The sequence below is a fragment of the Coturnix japonica genome, chromosome 1 (genome assembly GCF_054131305.1).
Source record: "Coturnix japonica strain WE chromosome 1, WE-NBRP24, whole genome shotgun sequence".
Lineage (NCBI taxonomy): Eukaryota > Metazoa > Chordata > Aves > Galliformes > Phasianidae > Coturnix > Coturnix japonica.
The window spans coordinates 158,785,878-158,807,588 of NC_140663.1; the positions used below are offsets into that span (position 1 = coordinate 158,785,878).

The 21,711-nt window shown below is 36.4% G+C and overlaps 1 protein-coding gene across 11 annotated transcripts in view; it reads right to left on the reverse strand.

Annotated features, from left to right (window-relative positions):
* PDS5B (PDS5 cohesin associated factor B) overlaps positions 1-21,711 on the reverse strand; it is a 99,943-nt gene that overhangs the window by 38,550 nt on the left and 39,682 nt on the right. For 9 of the 11 annotated variants that reach the window (XM_085536259.1, XM_085536255.1, XM_085536257.1 and 6 more), the window contains 10 exons: positions 17,023-17,138; positions 15,090-15,184; positions 12,879-13,024; positions 11,792-11,943; positions 10,158-10,271; positions 8,603-8,684; positions 3,948-3,996; positions 2,789-2,928; positions 2,596-2,711; positions 817-922 (listed from right to left, as the gene is read on the reverse strand). In XM_085536259.1, the coding sequence (XP_085392385.1) occupies positions 817-922; positions 2,596-2,711; positions 2,789-2,928; positions 3,948-3,996; positions 8,603-8,684; positions 10,158-10,271; positions 11,792-11,943; positions 12,879-13,024; positions 15,090-15,184; positions 17,023-17,138 (1,116 nt within the window). Of the gene's footprint in view, positions 1-816; positions 923-2,595; positions 2,712-2,788; positions 2,929-3,947; positions 3,997-6,443; positions 8,685-10,157; positions 10,272-11,791; positions 11,944-12,878; positions 13,025-15,089; positions 15,185-17,022; positions 17,139-21,711 lie in introns of those variants that run through there. The other 2 variants (XM_085536261.1, XM_085536262.1) reach the window with 2 other exon arrangements.

Consider the following 21,711-nt stretch of genomic DNA (forward strand, 5'->3'; position numbering starts at 1 on the left):
GGTAGCCAAGAAGGTGAATGGCATCAGCCAGCAAGAGCAGGGAGGTGATTGTCCTCCTGCATTCAGCTCTGATGAGGCCGCACCTCGAGTACTGTGTTCAGTTTTGGGCCCCTCACTACAAGAAAGACACTGAGGCCCTGGAGCACGTCCAGAGAAGGGCAACAAAGCTGCAAGGGGTCTGGAGCACAGGTCTGATGGGGAGTGACTGAGGGAACTGAGATTGTTCAGTCTGGAGAAGAGAAGGCTCCGGGGAGACCTTATCTCTCTCTACAACTGCCTGAAAGGAGACTGTGGTGAGGTGGAGTTCAGCCTCTTCTGCATACAGTACTGAAGGGAATGGCCTCAAGTTGCATCAGGGAGGTTCAGGTTGGGTAGGGTTTGCTATGATAAGTGAGCTTCAAGGAAGATTACATACATTAAAAACAGGTAAGACCACCAAAGTGTACGTGGAATTCATAAGAATGACAGTATTATGGCCATACACAATTACAGTTCTAGAAGAACTATAAATGATATTCACAAACCACTGAATTCACACTCTAGTAATAAAAATAAATAAATAAATAAATCAGGAGTCAATATCACAAATATAACTACTTTTGTATTCTAGAAAAGCTTCTAAATCATTTCTAAAATAACCTTATATTCAGAGGTTATAAATGTATATCAGAGCAAACACAATCAAAACCAAACCAGTACTCTTCCAAATAACCACCACAATTCTTATGACTAAATTATTAATTGATAATTACAAAGTTATTTTTAAAAAATTATTATAGTTTTCACATGCTTACGGATGACCAAGAATACACTTGCCTTAAGCAACTCAAGACCTGCTCTGATTGCCTGATCAGTAGGCACACCCTCATCTTCATCATCAGCTGTTCCATCTATAGATTTGTTTACTTGCTTGATAAGGGCACTGAAGGGAAAAACAAAATCACAGCCTTGCATTTACTGCAACTCCATTCTGTGTCTGCTTTCATAGTTCAAGACATACATTTTATTTAATAAACTTAACACCCATAAAACATAAGCATATCATAAAATAAATGCAAGTCAACTACATAAATAATCCAAACGTCCTCATCTCCCATTGAACATTAAGTTAAAAAAAAAACCACAAAAAAACAAACATTTATCTACCATGATTTAAGCAGTATACATAAATTACTCTGGAAGGATGATCCAAGTAAGCAAACAATTTGAGCATTAAAGTAACAAATTCAGGTAAGAATTACGATGAGTTTACTAGTTCCTATGGATACTTAAAAACTTATGCACAAGAACCATCAATAACAGTAGTAGGTAAACAACTATTAAACAGCTGTTCAGGAAGTTGATGAGAAATCTAACAGACTTATCTCCTGCACATTTCTCCTTGACAGTAATGTTTGCTTTTTCTTACACTGTTCCCTAGGAAGGCAAATGGCAATTATCCAAATTCTCCTGTTAGTGAGTGCTATAAGGCAGCTTCCCTGCAAAGGACTGAACAATACTCAGAATATTCCTTCAGTAAATAATTATAATCACTGAGCACAAGAAATAGATCTCCTGCTAAGGCTCTCAATTTTTATGCACCTAACAGGACAAAAATAACTACCTGTAGGAAAATAAAATAATCTGACAGTCTGAAAAATGAAAGAAAAATTCAGTGAAAAATTTACAAAGATGGAAGAAGATCAACTCTGTAGCAGGACTAAAAATACCTGTTTTTCTCTTTTTTTTTTTTTTTTAGATAAACTTACTCCCCTTCTCTTCCTGCTAGTCAGTCAGCATGTACACAGTGAAACAAACGTTACAGCTTACCACATTTGAATATTACTTAACCACACAATTCATATTGCTTTTGTGATGTTTTTATATGTACTTTCAAATTTGAAAGCAAAAATCTAGCAGGACTTTATCCAAGATCAACAGGAAAGTTGTGTTTCTGAAAGATTTTTTAAATGGAATCTCAACAGCACCATTACACTGTGTACGTGACAAGAATAAACTGAAAAGCTCAAGTACTTATAAGTCAGTTACTACAGCTGGAATTAGCAGATAAGAATTTACCAGTATTTAGAACTAGTTTTCTCTAAGACTCTACCACATATGAAACATATCTGTTAAACAATTATTTCAGCAATTACTTTTTTCACTGCCATAATTTCATTGGCTTACTTCTGCTTAAACACTTGGTGCCACACCACCACAACCTTTACTTCCTCAGTTAAGTTACTCAGTCTGTGTTACTATGAGCTAATATTCTGGATGAAAAATTTTCATGAAGTTTTTCAATAGCCATGAACAGAAATTTCCTTTTAAGTAAGGCAGTCACTTGCAAACCAAACTTCCCCCGTGAGTAATAAATCCATTTTTTGCTGACAGTTTATCCCAGCTGTGATGAATGACAAACAATTGTGTAGTTACAATCTGAAGGAGGAGACAAAAATCCCTAAGCAAGGAAAAATAAGAAAATACTGCTGGCCAGTAGGCCGTAAAAATTCCTCTTCCGTAGTGATTCCATTATTGTTTGTGCTTAAAGGCAAAATTAGAAATTCTAATTTCAAATTACGTGATCTGCAGTCCACAACATGCACACAAAATTACCTGATGGATTCGGTATCAATGTGCACAGGAGCAATTCTCTCAAGAAGAAACTTAATCATCTCCAAGAAAGGATTTGTTGGTTGTTTTGGGTTGCCCAACTTCTTTGTAATTTCCCTCTGCAATATATGTTTCAGTTATGTTTATAACCAATTTATTTCTCAAAACAGACATGTATGCTAAGAGCTATTCTTACCACACATCCCTCAGCCTGTTTGCACGAACATGTTGGGCTAACAAGCATTTCTAATTGACTTCTTATTTTTTCATCATCTTCTAGAACTTGTGTGAATTTCTTCATGAAATCTTGAGCTTTCCCTGGATCAGGAAGGTTTCCTTAAAGCATGCAAGAGAAATTACTATTTATTTTAATAAATATTAGGATGTAAGTTACACAAGTTTGACACATCTCACCAACAGAATTTCTGCCTGTCTTTAAGTTAACCAAGAAGAGAAGAAAAGGCAACAAAACATCTTAATTTGCAGATATATCTACAAGGACACTAATTTTTAAAGAGTTCTATACCCACAGACCTGTCTGTTCCCTTTCAATTGTTTTCCCTTTCACTTCATAACTGTCATCCCACATGAACATGGCAAGGGTACTTGGTCACATTAGTAACAGCAGAAACTAACCACAGCAACAATGTAAAGTCTATAGTCCACAAAGAAGTACATGCTGTATATAGATAAGTTGATAAAACAAGCAATAAACCTCAAAAGGGCATTTTTGCTAAATTACTCCCTCTTTGAAACTAAACTTTAGAATAACTTACAATGTTTTAATCAACTCTACAAAATGCATTTCTTAAGCCATGTATTAATCTTATATCTACATTCCATACTTCAACAAGAATTCATTGACAAAAAGTATTTGTATGCTTCTTCAAATGTTCATGGTTTTTGTACAGGAGATGTAAATTGAAGTTGACACAGAAAACGGCATACAACTACTGGATCGTTGGCTCAAAACAAATTCTACTAAATATGTTTTACTGTACGTTGTTGGGGTGTTTTTTTTTTTAGTTGTTTTTTTAAAATGAAATACAGAACTACAGCAATTGGAACCATTATAGACTGATCAGCTTTTATATATACGTATGAAGAAAAAAGGATTTTGGACAACACTTACAATACTGACATCTCAAAAACAGGTAAGGCAATATGTAATTTAGTTGGTTAATCAACATCGGTTAATATATAATAAATGCTAAAGGACACAATAACACTACGTCATCTACATTTAAAATTAATCTACAACAGTTAGAATCATAGCAAAACATTGAGTGACAAGCTTCAAGGATACTTTCTACAGTAGGCAATTCTGCTTACAGTAAATACTTCAATTCACTTACTTGTTATTACCATCACTTTTGAGAATACAGCTTTACTGCTGGCATCTGTCTGTAAGTCAAACAAGAAAAACAGAATTTTTAAATAATATATTTCTGCTTGAAAATGAAATTAGCAACAATAAACAAACTGAAATATTTCATTGCTACATAATAAGTGTTCCCAAGTAACTCTGAAATCTTAAAAAGGATAAAAACTGGAGCCTGAATGAAAATTCAAGCATATAGCAATGGAGCCAAGACCATAGCAGCTTCCAAACCATACAGCAAACCACTCTTTTTGTCCAGTGACTTCTGAAAGTGCATTCTTAGTGGAACAGATTACTATATCTGCAGGAGTATTCATAAATATACGTAAGTAGTATCTGCCAAGGGCTAGGAATGTTTAATTTGTTCTCAGAGGACTATCATTTTAATGGGAACATAGCCACTCTTCAAGATCTTTCACAGAGAATATGCAGTGTTAAAAAGAATAGCACTTATCAACCATCAGAGCTAGAACTGTCATTTCGAGAACCTCCTCTATAACAGATAAACCTCAAAATTACAAACAGGCAACAAAGACAAAAAAATTCTTCATATCAAAGCAGTTGCAATGAAGACTGATGGTGGCTCTTTTCATTGGCCTCATGTCATCACTAGGCTGCAGTGTTGCAAGACACTAACATCTTCTTATGGGAAGACTCAAAATTATTACAGACCAGAGGGGAAAACCATCAAGACAGAGGTGAAAGTCAAATCCAGGAATATACAATTTCTATTTTCTCAGTGAAATTCAATATAGATTTCAAACACTGTTCAAATAAGCCAGTCAGCTTTGGAGGTAGCACAGATGCTGTTTATAACAATAACTTTGCTAAACACATTAAAGTGTCTATTAAATGTTCAGAGGAAATTTCTGTTCTGAAGAAAACTAGGCACTCCAAAAGAAAATGGGCTTTTGAGTTCCAGCACTATTGCAGAAAATTATAATCGATCAGGATATGGTAACTCTTTTAACCTTTTGAGAACAGTGTCAATCTTGGAAAGATTGAAGTATAATAAAAACCACAGGATCACAGAATGGCCTGGGTTGAAAAGGACCACAGTGATCATCGAGTTTCAACCCCCCTGCTATGTGCAGGGTCACCAACCACCAGACCAGGCTGCCCAGAGCTACATCCAGCCTGGCCTTGAATGCCTCCAGGGATGGGGCATCCACAGCCTCCTTGGGCAACCTGTTCCAGTGCGTCACCAACCTGTGTATGAAAAACTCCTTCCTAATATCTAACCTAAACCTCCCCTGTCTCAGTTTAAAACCATTCCCCTTGTCCTGTCACTATCCACCCTTGTAAACAGTAAACTCGTAAACAGTCCCTTCTGTTTATACAGTCCCTTCAAATTCTGGAAGGCCACTAAAAATAGAGCATGAGGTGAAGATTAGCAGTGTTACCAATGAATATCATCTCTGTCTTACAACATGGACACACTTCCAGGCATTAAATATTTTAGAGAACTTCCTGCCATCCTAAGTGTCAGAAGAACACTGCTGTTTTGGGGTTTTTTCCATCTCAGGGCTGAACAGGCACATTCAGACTATATTCAGAAATAGATGGTGGCAGAGGGAACACCAGAAACCAGTTCCAGTTTACAGGCTTCACTTGATACAGAACCTCTAAAATGCATTCCTCTTGCAAATCAGAAAACAAAAAACCCACCACCCTTTATTGTGGAGTTCCTGTTTGATCTTCCAGTACTGAGTTGGTCTTCTAGTACTAGTGACTGAAGCTCTCATTAAAACAGCCTTTAAATTGCATAAAATACAAATCACTCATCCAAATATGAGATGGCCTAGGTCAGAAGGATTCTTTTAACTTCTAGATATATAACCCCACCAAATAATGACAATTGGTGATCAAGAAACATTTCTGCTTAGAAGGCTGTGGAATTTTATCCATACATCTTTACATTCATGATAGAGAAGCATCAGAACAGCAGCATACCTGCACCAAATTAAGCTTATACTTGTAATACAGACACAAGAGTATTCACCCACTTTCCCATATGCGGACAAGCAAATTTAACTGTATCATTTCTAGAGGAGAAAATTAGAAGTGATCGGATTTCTGCCTTTGTTCTTCAGAAAAAGATCTCTGCCTAAAGACAGGATTGATGTCTGTTCTGTATTAGAATAGAAAAAGTTAGGAAACTTCTTATTTCTGTTGATCGTGATACTTTCAGTCTCCTCAATCATGCTTGTTAAACAATAGAGCTCACACTGGGGAAAGCAGTGGGCAATAAAAGTAAAAAGCCTCATGGGGTGGGGAAGGGAAAACCTTGAAGAGTTTAACTGGATGTCCAAATGACTTTCAAGTATGCGGGAAAAACAGTGGACTGGAAAATTCAAAAGGTCCATAGTCAGAGAATAATTTAGGTTGGAAGGGGAAACTGTTGGTTGCGTGGTTGAATTGTTTACTCAAAGCAATGCCAGCATAGATAAGGTTTTGCTCCAGGCCTCACCTTACTGTGTTTTTACGTATTTACAAGGATGAAGACTTCACAGCCTCTCTGGACAAACTGTTCCATATTTTACCATCCTTGGAGTCTTATTTGTTTTCCTCCTTACTATCTACTCAGAATTTCCCATTGGCCATTCTTTACATTGCTTCTTGTCCTACCCCAGGACATCTCAGAGCTCTTGCAATGTGTATACTCGCCACATGGAAAAAAGTCAACAATTAAGGTATTGTAAGTAATAAAGGTAGAAACTAGACCAAAGTGAAAAATCTACATATGGTAACATTAAGTTATCTTCTGAAAGATTACTTGTTCATTCAGTTTGGTTTTATGAAATAAAGGCGTTGCTACACTTCTGAATGACAATTTCCATTAAAATTAAAAAAAAAATAAGTTTTACTACAATCAGCTGAGCATCTTAATTGGGCATAATTGGCAAAGGGCTACAGGAATGACCTGTGCAGTAGAAGGTCACAGCTGATTTCAGCCAGCTCCACACTCAGCCTACCCACCAACACTGGTCAGAGAACCTCTGTGGAAACATTAAGGGTTGTAGCTGCTAGGGATGAGAAACCCTGGGGCAGGAAGGACAGCAGGGCAGAAGAGATCTGAGCAGGAACAGAGAAATGTGAAAGAAAGACAGGTAGAACAGTAAGAGTTGCCGGAGCTGGGGTAGAAAGGAGAAACAAGGAGAAGGTAAAACTGACTCAAAAGGAACAGCAGCCAGTGAATGTATCCACAGCACAGCAGTAGGGAAACAAACGAGCAGCAAAAGGAGCCCCTACATCTACCATTGCATGCAGCAAGGAGACTGGAGATCATGAAGCTGGAAACAGAAGTGTCAGATGGGGAGCAAAAGGGCGTTTCGCTAAGTGTTAGCTTGCTTTTATTTCTGACAAATATCAGAATCAATAATTAAAATTGTTAATTGACAACAAACCAAATTCAGCAGTACTCCATCACTCAGCACTGTGTTCTCGCCCCTAACACTTACAATTGAAATGTAGAAGAACGAAGCAAACTCAGGTTTAGGATTATACCTAAGTTTATTTAAATTACACTAAAAATATGAAAAAGTAGATTGAAATCATTTCAATTGTCACTTAAACATAAGAAAGCATTACTGTATTGGCAATTACTGTGTTTAGAGTTCAGTGCAACATTCTAGCATGTTTTAAATGCACTCAGTCAAAATCATAATTTCACTGCAATCAACTTAACTACAAAAGGACTGAGCAGTATGATTTTGATAGGTCTCCTACATTCAAGACAGTAGTACATCCAAGTAGACACTAAATAATCCAACTACACTTGTGCAAACACAGCTCCCCTCTCATCCTGTTCAGGTAATTTCCACAAATTGATAATTCAGCCATAAAAATGCAATTATGTTTCTTTCACATAAAGAACATAAAAACATCAAAAGATATGAATACGAGTACAGTAACACTTATATTTTTTTAATATTATTTTTAAAGGCCCCAAATTTAAAAAGTTTTATTATTAAAGTTGTTATCCTCACATTCTAAACCAGTCCCAGAATTTCATCTTTTTTTTTTCCAAATGAAAATGTGCACTTACAAGTAAAACAAACCTAAAATTTACCTTGAGAATATTCTAAACCTTCTAGGACTGTTTATTTTTCCTACTGAGAAAATTTCTAAACAAAGATATGCAGTGTAGTCTAACATTCCCAACATAGCATTTAACAAGTTTACAAGAGAGAAGAGGAACAACCAACCTACAGGGATAAAATATATTTCTTAATTGTTACTAAGTTACATAAGGAAAGAAATCAGAAATTTCAGATATGTTTTCTCAATTGCTCAAGTTGGTAGTTAAAAAAATTGTATGTTGTTTTTCCTCTTTCAGGAACCAAAACAATCCCAGCAAGATGCAACTCAAATACCGGGAACGTGTATTTCAGTATCAAATCTCAGCATAAATTTTAATTAATTTCTTAGAAACATCTCTCTCTTCACTCTTACTGACAAAAGACACATATGTTTCCTACTGCAAGTGTAGTCTAGCAGATCAAAGCCTTTTCTGTCATTAAAAATGATCTGGATTATGATTCTATGATTGGCATTAATGTAATTAAAAGCAGGTTATAATTTTAAGTAACCCACGTTCACTGTGGAATAAAGACAAACAGAACTTACTTTTGGTTGTTTTATTAGGTCAACCAAATCTTTTACTTGATGTCGTAGCAGATTCTGACATTTCCACATTTCATTCAATGCTCTAAAACAAAAAGGAGAAGAAAAAAGAGAGGAGAGAAAATACATTAAAAAAGGAGAAAGTTTTCTAAGTCTCCTATTCAATAAACAGTATAACTGTGCCCGTCACCTGAAATTTTATCACCGTGTGAGCAAACAGTAAATGTTTCCTGAAGGAATGATATAGAAAATTTAATTGACCATACTATACTGGAACAAAGAATGATTTTGAAACAAGGTCCATTTCAAACGTTTAGCTACAGTGCTTTTAAAAGAGGGTAATAACTGATGTCTGCCTCGTAAAGAACTTATCTGTACAAGACCAAAGTCATTCTTCTAAATCCATTCGAAGAAGCAGACTAAGGCAGATATTTAGGATTTTTATTATCAAAACAATTCCCAGAAAGCACCAACTAGGTGTCCAAACTGTGAAAAGCAAGCACTGATTAGACTTGTATGGGATGCATTAGAGAGAGCCTACAGCTCTCTTCCCAGGAAAAATAAGGCATCTTTTAAAAAAAGAAAGTAAATATGGTGATCTCAATTTAAGTAGAATTCAAAAGGAAAAGACAGTCCCATTTAAGTGAATATACTACATCTTTCAAATGCATTCTGCAGCATGTGAAAGCTGTAGAATTCAGAAGTTATTTGTTGTCTGAAATACCAAGTACTGAAAAAAACCCGTTCCACATTTTGTTTAGCCTGTACCAGAAATCACTACAACAGTAACTTCTTAATATTGTTTTTGATTTGTAAAACTAACGTTGTAGTATCTTTGACTACATTACACCAAAAATGCAGGGCATCCAAACAGCTATTAATTGAATTCCAAAGTTGCTTTTTAGCCATTCTATGACATTTGTGAAAAAATACATTTGATTTCCAAAAACTAAGTAAAATCAAGGAAATCCAATCAAACAGCAAACATTACAGCAGCAAAACTGTCATTAGTCTAATTCACAAATTTTAAGTTGGAGAGGGCAAATAATTGCCTTCTCTAAACACATCTGTCTTCTCTAAACACAACTGTAAGTAAAATGCATGCTGAAGGAAAAGAGGCAAGCAAGTAATTTCTTCCCACTCTTAAGTCATCTTGGCTGCTAAAATGAGGAGTGTATTAATTCCAAAGTTGTCAGATAAGATCTAGTAAATGCCACTAATCTATGCTAACTCTTTCCAGACATGAAAGGACTGAAATGCACACAAGGCCCTTGGCAGCCCTTTGGCACTGCCTTCTTTGTTGTCTTTTTTTTTTTTTTTTGGTTGGTTGGTTTTTTTTAAGTTGCCTATGGTTAAAATGTACCACACCTTGAAAACCACCCTATTGGTTTTTCAAACTCTCACCTGAGGGAGCATGCTGAAAATGTAATATAGCAATACTAATAGTCTGTGAACTGCTTTTGTATACTGCACTAGGCTAGACATAACAATTTAGAACCAATTTACAATAACAACTGTATTAAAAATTATATTGCATTAAGTAAAAAATAGCACATACTTTACAGCATTTGAATCCAGTGTTGCGTAAAGGTAATACAAACATTTCATTCTTTCATTTGTTTCCAAGTTGTGAGGGACCATGTACTGAGCAAAGATGCGTTCAACAAGTAATCTGAAAGCAAGAAATTGAGCTCAAAATGTTAATAAGTTCATTCAGAAATTCTCTAGAAATTAATTGTGGCATACTAAGATTCAAAAGCCTAAAGGCAAGGCCACTTAACTTTCAATAAAACTCGGCATCACGTAGACAACAAGATATCTAAGGAAGTCATAGTATTGATGTTAGCAGAACATTTATTAGATGACATTATCAAAATCAATTACATACATCTAGATAAAAATCAAAGGATGTCTCAATTATCAGCCTAAAGGATTAGTATCATGGTCTGTTCTTGAGTTGATGTAATATAAAGGGCTTAAAATAGAAATAAAACTCATGCTGATTATTAGACATAATCACAAAGCCCAGAAGAACTCAGATAGTAGTCAGAAGCTTCTTCCTGAATGGAAAATGTAATCTCATTTCTGTTGCTTCCATAGTGAAATTCCAAGTACATTCATAAGGAAATTAATAAAGGTTCCTGCTACAACATCTTTATTTAGAGACAGAAGGAAACAAAGTTTGGTTCTGTCAGTTACCAAGAAAGAAAACCACACCCATGTTGCAATCGTGTACATTTAGTCTGGAAATGAGAACAAAACTCTCATCCTTATGTGCAAGCTTATGTTCCTAGTGTCTTCCAATGGGATCAGGTGGTCAAAATCCAAGCTCAGCTAGTTTTAAGAGATCTTGAAATTTTTATAAACTGTGAATGAGGATCTGATGTTCAAGAGAATTCTTCCTATCTTCATGGTATCAAGGAAATAATTGCTAACTTTGCAGGTGACATTTTTCAAGAGTATAATTTTTTAGAAAGACTTGTATAGGTTTGCAATGTTTTTTGTATTTCATTATGCTATGAAGACCAAAGATTCATCTCGAAAGCCAACAAGATCATATCAATTAGTTAAGGCAGACCAGCTCCCAAACTAGTTCCCACTGAGGGTTCAGAGGAAGGTCAGGAAGATGATAAAAGAGCTGGAACAACTCTCCTATGAAGAAAAGCTGGGAGAGCTGGTCTTGTTTAGTTTCAAGAAAAGGAGGCTCTGGGTAGACTTCATTGGGTTCCTCCAGTACTCAAAGGGAACTTATAAGCAGCAGGGGTTTTTACACTGTCAGATACTGACAGAGAAAGGGTCAATGGCTTTAAATTAAAAGAGGGTAAATTTAGATTATATGTTAGGAAGAAATTCTCTACTCCAAAGGTGATGAGGCACTGAACAGGTTGTTCAAAGAAGTCACGGATTCTCCATTCTTGGAGGCATTCAAGGCCAAGTTGGATGGGACCATGGGCAGCCTGATCCAGTGGTTGGCTACCTTGTCCATGGCAGGGGAGCTGGAACTAAATGATCTTTAAGGTCCTTTCCTTTACAAGATTTTATGAAAATTTGACTGTAGCCACGGAAGATTGACCACTTCTTCAAAACATACAGAACGAACACCCTGTCAACATGTAAGCTCAGAGGAAAAGCAAATTGAGAAGTTACCACATCTATCCAAAAACATACCCAGTTTCCAAAAAGGTGACTTACCGGTCATCAATACTGTTTTGATAATATATATGCAGAAGTTTATCTTTGATCCATGATATCTGTTTTGCAGCTTCTTTTCCTGCTTCTGACTGTAATGAATATTTCTTGTATATCTGTGCAAGTCCCATCATAGCTTCTTTCCTCACTCTCCACTTGAGAAAAATAAATAGTGCCACAATTTAGCAGCTTAAAATTCATGAAAAAACTGTTGAACTTCCCAGTAGGTATTTCCTATTCTTCCTCCAAATAAAATAGTTCTTTTTTTTTTTTTTTTTATTTTTTAAGTTTGAGTAATAAGCACAATATTTTCTCATTAGGACAAACATTACGCTACTTCTATTATGCTAAACACAACAATGAAGGTAACCACTATATAAGCACACCTCTTGAATTTAGAATTATAAGCAATTCAATTCAACACCCTTTCTCACAAACCTGTTGTTGAAAACTTGAGTTTGTATTACACCTGTAGCAGGGAAAAGCATGTCACCAAATGAAAAAAAGTCAAGTGACAATTTTAAGTTTGCCTTTAGCAGCCTTGTTTACCCCACTTTAAAATATGCAGCAGACTTCCTATGTTGTGCCAAATAACCAGGCAAAACCAAACTAAATTTCAAGGCTGTTCACATTTGAAAGCTACTATACTCACAGTCTTCCAAAGTTCTAATTAAAATTAAGCAATCCAGCTATCTCTAATGGCAAAACAATTTGCATCAGTAATCTGCCATACATTTTGAAATTTGCTCTCAAAACCTCATTTGAAATATGTCAATGTTATAAAAGGGTCTAATTTTATTCTAATGTTATAAAAACTAGACAACTGGAACAAAGTAGTGCAAGCAAAATATACTACATGTTGAAACATAGATATCATAATAATACAGCACAATGAAAGTTGCAGTTCAGTCGGGGGCAAAAGGTGCCTCATTAAATACACTGCTTCAAAAAATTGTTGCTTTACATGAGTTTTCATTAGATATTTTAAAAGCAGTTCAGCACTTTTAGAAGTATTACTTCTAAGAAACAAAGCCAATTACAATAAGATGCAAGAGAACAGAAGACACTATTGGTACTAATTATTTCTTACCCGCTTGTCCAGTGTTCGTTCTCTGACAAAATTAAGCAGGTGATCATTGACAAGCAGCAGATCTTTTTTAGCAGCAGTAACTATGGATACTATAACATCATGCCTTATCGCCTCTTCAGGATCATGTGACCTTACTTTAAGATATTCTGGGGAAATAAAAATAAGTACTTTATTTTAAGTACACAGCTTCAGCTATTTTTATTTCTCTAGGGGCTGCCCCAACTGACAGAAGTGGAAAACCATGGATTTCCACAGTTTGGAGCACTGACAGTAAGAAACCACTAATTTTCCTTACTCTTCACTGGAACGTCTGTAATAAATGTTTTATTTGCTTAATATATTAAATATCCATTATATCTACATTAGCAACTATTATAGTCCAAGAGAATTGGATCTGTAAAGCTGAGCAGACAGTGCTAGGAACTTGATACTCACACTATACGCATTTTAAAGCCCTACTTTTGGCTAGAAGCTACTCTCTTCCTGCAGACTCCTATACGTCCCTGGACTTACAGAGTGCATTACTTGCACTCCTGAATACCATTCGCTTACTTTCCAAATTGAATCTAGTTCACATGCTCTAGAAACACTCCACAATGTGAATCACATAAGCACAGTAAGCTGAGATATAAAAAAGCATACTCAAGTAAACTAGATGTTGACTCAGACAAATCCTTATAATTCCTCGACTTAAAGCAATTCTTCTAGACTAGTTTGGCACATTGCTACTTATTATTTGGTACTACCACTAATTTTCTCCTATAAACATCTGAAGATTTCTGCTGGTAAGTATCACATTTTTATGAATTTCTATCGTTTTAGAAAAGCACAAAACAGACAGCAAACTTCATTTATCTTTAGAAGTATGTATTCTAGGTTAATTTAGGAGCACACATTGGTAGGAGGATGCACATAAAAGGCCATCAGATCACTGCATGCAGCATGTATCAGTGAAACACTAAGAGCATTAGGAAACATGGAAAATTCTAAGTTTGCTCTAAATAACCACAAGTTACTGCACTCTTACTACAGCTCAGTGAATGATAATTCCCAAGTCTCATCTGAAATATTCACCCTTCACATTGCTGGTAATCAGCACAAATGTCAAAAATTAAAAAGCATAAGAAATAAAGCTTTGCAATAGAAGTTACAAAATTGTAAAAATAAAGAGCTTTTTGAAAAAAAAAAAAGTCTCAGATGAAAACGACCTCAAACAAATGAAGATTGCCATTGCACAATTATTGTATACAACACCCGTGAGAGAGAAATTTTGGAACCATTTGTCTGCGATAAGCACTGTAGGAAGAGAAAGGGGCAAGCTGCGTTACATTTCTCAGAGGACACCATTAGAGGGGGCACAATGTCTTTCAGCAACAGTAAAAAAAAGAAAAACACCTTGGAAATGCACTCCTGAGAATCTTTACCATTGCCATTACAGAGAAGTCGCAGCTTAACAATACAATAACTACAACATGACTTCAGCTTGCATGTGTTTGTCTAAACTGACAAACGTTCAGCAGGCAGGAGGGAAGTCCCATGCAACTAACAGCCCCATAAATCTCCTCCTTAGGGGAGATGGTCAAATATACTACCTCCAAAGAGGGAGATGAGTCATCAGGGGAAGATGCAGCCTTCACATACACTTTGAAAAAAGCAATCCATTCAATAAACTGCACTTTTGTTCATTAAGACATATAGGAGAGACAAATACCAAATGCTTCTATCCGTGCCACTTGCATTCCTCCTACTAAGATTTTGAATTACCGGCTGTGTTTGATATGGAGGAGAAACCAATGGCTGTGGTCACAGTCCCAAGGACTGTTTTGGTACTTTAGATAGTGGCTACATAATATTTACACTTTTTTTGTTTGTGGAACTTAAGTTCTACACTCTACACCCTAATAAATGCCATGACTAGTTAGTTGGACAGGCTGCTTTTGCCTGATCCCACGGTGCTTCATTTCAACAGCAGTTGGGAATGCAACTACTCAAAGACAAGGAGGGTACTCTCCCTTGGGTTAAGGCATTCTTCATGCACCACTTCCATATCTGAGAGGCAGCACTGGAAGGTAAGGGACTCTGCCAGTAAGAAACCCAACCTCAATTATACCCTCTATGATGCCAGAGAATGCTGTTTAGTGTTAAAACTAACCTTCCAGACTTCTCCACAGGATTTATAACTATATTTTAATGTTATAATAAGTCTTGTACCTGTTAAGTCTTTTGCTAGGTCGGGATGGTTCATAAGGCAGTGACTTGCAAATTTCACACATTCAAGACGAATAGGTACATGGATATCATTAAACCTATTTTGAAACAAGACAATACATTACAACAAGAACAATGACAACAACTGCAAAATCATAAAAAAAACAGTCACTCATTACTCGCTTTTTTCTACCAAAAAAAAAAAAATCTAAAGATTTTTACACTTCCCATGCACAGTTACATGCACAAAAGAGCTCTGATTTCCTAGAATTCATTTGATCATCCTTAAGAAAAGTCTTGTGCCCACGTATTGATTCCTGTTCTAAAGAGGAAAGGAAATATCCTCCCCGGTACACATGAAAAACTCACAGGCAGACAACAGTTATTTACTGAAAGATGTCTTACATTTTAAACATCATTTCTCTAACCTTCCAGCTACTCAAGCATGAACCGTGAATCAGCACCTGAAAAATGGTGTAAAATGGTGATGTTCTTCTCTTTACAAATCAATGGGCATCTAACCTAGTACAAATTCCTTCTAAGAATGATCCATACTTCATCTTCAGTAAAATTGGTTTCTGAAAGACTGAACTGAATTTGATGTTTGAAAACTAGCATTTTCTCATGTTTAAGTTTGATATAAGTAATGATATAAACAAAACGATTGACACAATAAGGGCTACCTTCTTCTGAAAAATAAAATGCATTTTCAGGGCATCAAAATGTCTGGATTTAAACAACTTTTAATCAAGTTTTAGAACACTTTTTTTATAAAAATGCTTATTTATCAAAGAAAGATGTTTCAAAAAATGCCTATTTTAGTAAAAGTTATGTTTTCTAAAGGAAGATATTTAAGAATGGCCTCTCTAATAACAACTATTTTAACTTATTTAAAATCCTTGCAAAGTAAATGCACATCTGTAGTTCATAACTGGCTGAAAACAGTAATTATGAAAAAAATATATGACTACATTGTTTCATATTGCAACACAATGAATTATTTTATTTGGAATCCAATTTGATCTGTTATTTTTAAATTACATGTGATGTTGTAATTGTTACATACTTTCAAGAACAAGGCCTTTCCTCAATTAAATTTCCTCTACTCTTAGAAGCAGCATTTCTCTGAGGACATTCTGTGTTTGGTATCATTGAATGCTATTGTCTAGATGAGAAGCTACAAGATATGGTTTAGTGGCTTGTGGTGGCAGTGGTAATGGGAGGACAGTTGGACTGAATGATCTTATAGGTCCTTTCCAACCCTGTGATTCTATGATGATGAAATTACTACTGCATTTATAATAATTAACATAGTTTATTCTTAGTTACTCAAAAACATTTTCATCACAGCAGATATTCTTGACTTCTTTCTGACTGCAAGTTCCAGCTTTGTTTCCTATATCAAACTGGCAGAATATTTCAAAAACAAAACACTGCTTTTTGCATTGTAAATACTACATACCTCTTTAAGAGTATTCAAATTATACAAAGAATTGAAGCCAGTAAACAAATATCATACATGAAAACCTCATCAAAAACAGACCTGGTAACATCCAATACTGCAAATGTCACTTGATATTGTTTTAAAATTAATCCATCACTAAACAGTGTCATTTGTAAAGAAATTCAAATTAAGATAATTGCTTCTTTTTATTGGAAATATCAGTATAGATAGTGGCAAAAAAGAAGAATTAAAACGTGATGACTTGTAATTGTCCACTCTGCAACAAAAATGCAGATGATGTCTCTCAAATAACCTCCTAAATATTATTTGCCAGATTTCAGACACAGCAGAGGGGTGCACAGTTAACTGTATCATTTGAGAGGAGAAAAAAATAGGCGGGGAGAGGGGGAGGAGAGGAGGCTGTTTAAAAATATTGAATTACAATTCACTGAATATTTTCTGTCTCCTGGGAGTGGAACTAATATAGCATACCTTCCCAAGTAGCACTGCCAGAGCGGTTTGTTCTGAGATGCCAACTCTGAATCCTTCGCCCCAAACATTTTTGCTAGAAGTTTTACAACCTGCAGACGTTCTTCATTGTCATTGCTCTGGAAAAAGAACACACTTATTTAAAAATAGTCAACCAACCAACCAGCACCACGAACATGCCAAAAAAACACAAAGTAGCTTCGTACAGTTTTTATACCATTGCACACCTCCCCCACGATTCCTCCCAACAAGAAAAAAATCACTAAAAAAAAATTTCATGCAAATGTGTATCTTGAGTTAAAATAATAATAATAATAATAATGATAATAATAATAATAATAATAATAATGATGCTGGGAAAAGACAAAATTAGAAAGACAGCAAAAACAAAAGTAGAGGAAGAAAACATCTGAACAAAATCTGGTGAAAAACACAGATATGCATCTTTTCAACTCTCCATTACAGGTACTGTTGTCTGTTACTGTGCCTATGCAAATATACACAAAATCAAAAATACAAAAAGCTACTAAACTCCTTCCACTTCTCTAGAAGTTACCTAAACCGTTCTCCTTATCTAGAATTGTTCTCCTGAACAGTTTCATTGCAAACAAAAAGTTTTCAGAGCACAGATTTCTAGATATCAAAGCACCCAAGACTTTTCACACATGGTAACTGGACCTGTTATTTAAAGATGCTAAGTTAAAATAGATGTTTTTCTTCTTATTTAAGAACTAACATTAGCAAAGGCAAAGCAAGACCTTCTTTGGTACAATTCCAGCAGCACTGGTTTGCACCACACTTATTTAATGCAACACACATCCAAAGCTTAAAACACACTTTGCAAAGGTGCGATGATACTTCTGCAATTAGCACATACTTACAGTTGTTCTTTATTACAAAAAAAAAGAAAGAAAAAGCCATCTGCAGCACTTCTTTAAGGACAGAGCAGGAGAGCTGAATTGGTATTAACCAGTTGATAATCACCTCTTACCATTTCAATCTTCTTTATTGCAACATAAAAGAACCTTTCCAAATACCATTCTTTTCTGTCATCTTTTAAATTTTTATTAGTCCAGCATCACAACTTGAACACAAAATAAGTGCCCCATGTAGTTATCAGTATTCTGCAATACACCAGTCCTAAAAACAGCTATTTCTGCTATCAGATTCAGTACCATAAATGGGCTGAAAAGTTCTCCAGTACGTCCTTAATTCAGCTCCCTAAGAGCAGTAAAAGGATATTTAAAATCCTTTTAATACCAGAGGAAGACAAGTTAAGGATGAAGAAATCTCTGACACTGTTGTATCACTACATGACATGAAACTATAATGCTACTGCATGAACACACCTTAGTATTTCATATTAGCTCATTTTATCTGCATTTGACTAATTTATCCAATTCAAATTCAGACCAACTATCTCCCAAGTCACGTACAACCTCCTCTTGGAGTGCAGTCAGTAGCACCTTTTTTCCTCTCCGGTTTGAGTTCATAAGCATATGTTACATAATAAATTCTTATTTATCGGTTCTCAAATTCTCATTTCTTATTAAATGGACCGACTGTTGTTACAGTCTCTCTTGTATATCCTACTTCAATCTTTACTTCTTATGAGGAAAAAGTCAGTAATACAAGCTCTTGAAAAACCTTGATCCTTCTCCTGAATTCAAGAATCAAGAAAATAGGAACCCTTCATGAAGATTAAGCATCCTCGGCCTTGGAGAATGTCAGAAGAATAGGACTAGTGGGACATGTTGACATTGCTAATACAGCTGGGATAGCACAGCTGAGTCCATAGTTAAGACAATACAGCTGGAAGAGAAAGGTAGCCAAAGAAACTGGCTTTGACTGATTGAGTAGAGGAGCTGGGTTGAAGTAACCTGAGGAAGACTTCTGACTTCATCCCAATGACCACCGGAGCAAGACCCCTACTATGGACTGTGCACGCGTCAGTAGGAGGGACAGCATGTAAATGAATTCCCGGAAACACAATGAATATGTTAATGATTTCTCAGAAATTTGATGAATATGTATACAACTTTGTAATGCTCCTGCCTTTCGGTGCACATGATAGGAAGAGTGATCCCCCATGTGCCCAGCGCTGAATAAACACATACCTGCTTTATAACCTATCTCTGGCTATAGAGTCTGATTCCGCACATCACTCCCCCCTATGACACACTGTGTCACAGGACTTCAGACATTTTTCCTTAGGTACGACCCAGTAGTCCAATTGTTATAGTGTTCAGTAGTGGTTCTCCAATAGGAATTGACACTGAACACATATTTCCAATTCCTTACACTCTGCTCACAAGCCACAGGCAGCTGTTCTTCTGCCTACATACTATGGTCTGCCACTAACAGCAGCTGAAATTGGTCAGACAGTTATGACTAGCAAAGTCAAAAGAACAGGCACTACTGCTCATCTGGAGCAATTCAGAAGTATACATGACCTGAAAAATGCCAAAAGCTTAACTGTGTCCAGAAAGAAAGACAGTTCTGATGTAACAGAAGTCAACATTTTACAAATTTTATTTATTTAATATCATCAATTTGACAGAATAGGAAAATGAAGACCTGTGGTCCATCACGGTTACTTCCTAAATACTCTGTTCACGAGCTTTTCATCCTCCTTAATATTAAATGAATATTCAATTTAAGTAATAAAGATTTCAAATATCAAATTCAAATACCAAATCTGAATGAAATCAGCGTAGTTACAGTTTCAGCTGACCTACACAACAACAGAGTCTAATCTCTGTTCTCTCTCACACCAATAATTCTTCTGTGTCAATGGATCCCTAAACACATCCCTTTTTAATGCCAAAATCAGGCATGAATTACTGATCCTCATTAAAGAGAGATGTAAGTTAGATGAATTTCAGTGAGTGTCCTCCCATTGGTCCCCCAGTTCCCTCTCCAAAACAAGGCAAAAAAAATAAAATTAATCACAAACAAGGGGCAGCCATGATTTCTGACACCACCCTCTAAGTGTTGGAAGTCAGCAACACTCCCTGTTCAAACAGAAAAACCATGGGAAATCTTTGCTAGCAACAGCCTGACAAAGAGGATCCTACAACCCTTCCTCATCAGCCAGAAGGCAGTAACTTGATGGGCACAAAGGTGAATGGATACAAGTCTGCTCAGGGCTCCTTCTCATTTACTTTGGCTTCCCAGGTGCCCTTACACAGCATATATGAGACTCAGGAACTGGAAGAATAGGGCTGTGATGAGATGGATGATCCATTCATGCTGGTGGAGCCACCAAGGTCAGGCCAGCCCATCCTCCACACCAAGATCACCTCAATGAAGAAAAACATTGGGCCAACAGCCAAACACTCTCCCAAAAATTCCTATTCCCTCATCCTACACAGAGACAGAAAGGGGAGAAAATGGAGGCTGAGAAGACTTGGAATTGAGACAGTGATAGTTTAATAAGGAGATAAGACGTGTGCACAAGTATCAACCCAAGCCATTTCATGATTCTATGAAAGGAGAGGAATTTATTTCCTGCTTTCAATAGGAAGGCAGATATCCCACCTACTCCTGGAAAGCAGAGTCTCAGCATGCATAATGTTTTTTTGAGAAGATATATACTACAACCACAGTGGTTCTCCCCTCCTTCTCCTTTCCCTGAGCTTTCATTGCTGAGCGTATCCCCTTCCCAATCTCTTGCTTCACTGCAGCCTCCTAGTTGGGAGAACAAAAAGCCCATACCTGGGTGAGCACTGTTCAGCAAAAGCCAATGCACTAGAGTATTAGCGACAATGTTTAATCCACGAAGTCCAGCACCATTAAAGCTATTGTAAAGAATATTAACCACTCAGAAACAAATGGGTAAACGGTTTTTCTGTTTTTATTTCATACATGACAATCATTCCAATTCTCACTGCCTGTTCCAAAGAACACCACCTATTGTCAGGAAAACTTTTTCATTCTTTATTCAAGTCACCATGTATAAATCTCACAGCAATTAAGAATTACCTGTTACTGACCAAAAGGCCAATAGTAATATCAAAGATTCAAGGTGACTGAACACTAGGTGGCCACATCGTTTAGATCCAAAAATAGTAAATATGAACAGAGTTACTGGAGGATCTACGCTCTCACAAGTTCCAAAAACTGATTTGGTCATCAACAGGAAAGCCTTGGAATTTTTCCACACTGAAAAGAACCAGCGTGGAACTTCTGTAAGACCCCAGTCTCATGGAGGAACCGCGAGGATTCCAGCCACAAAGACTAGCAAGGAAGTTCAGAGAGATGGAGTGCAAAACACCTGGGGGTAGCAAGGCCCTACAGAGGGATCTGGACAGGCTGGAGAGCTGGGCTGAAGCCACTGGAATGAGGTTCAACAAGACTAAGATGGAGTGCAAAACCCATCAGATAACAAGTCACAGACACGTTGTTCACTTCCTCAAGACCCTATCAGTTGTAGAGACTGAGAACAAGGCAGTCCGATCAAATGGCAGTGGACATTGCTCTGTGAAGCTCACTTCATCGTTGTGATTAAACCACCACCATTTCCAAGATATACCCCAAAACTGTTAGAAACAAAGAAATCAGATATAACAGAGAAATTCAGGCTCACATACACCATATACAACTAATAGAAAAGTTTCTGATAGCAGGAAGAATCAGACTGAAAAACAGGATTGCTATCTCAAAGAAATGGCCAACACTACTACTGTGAGG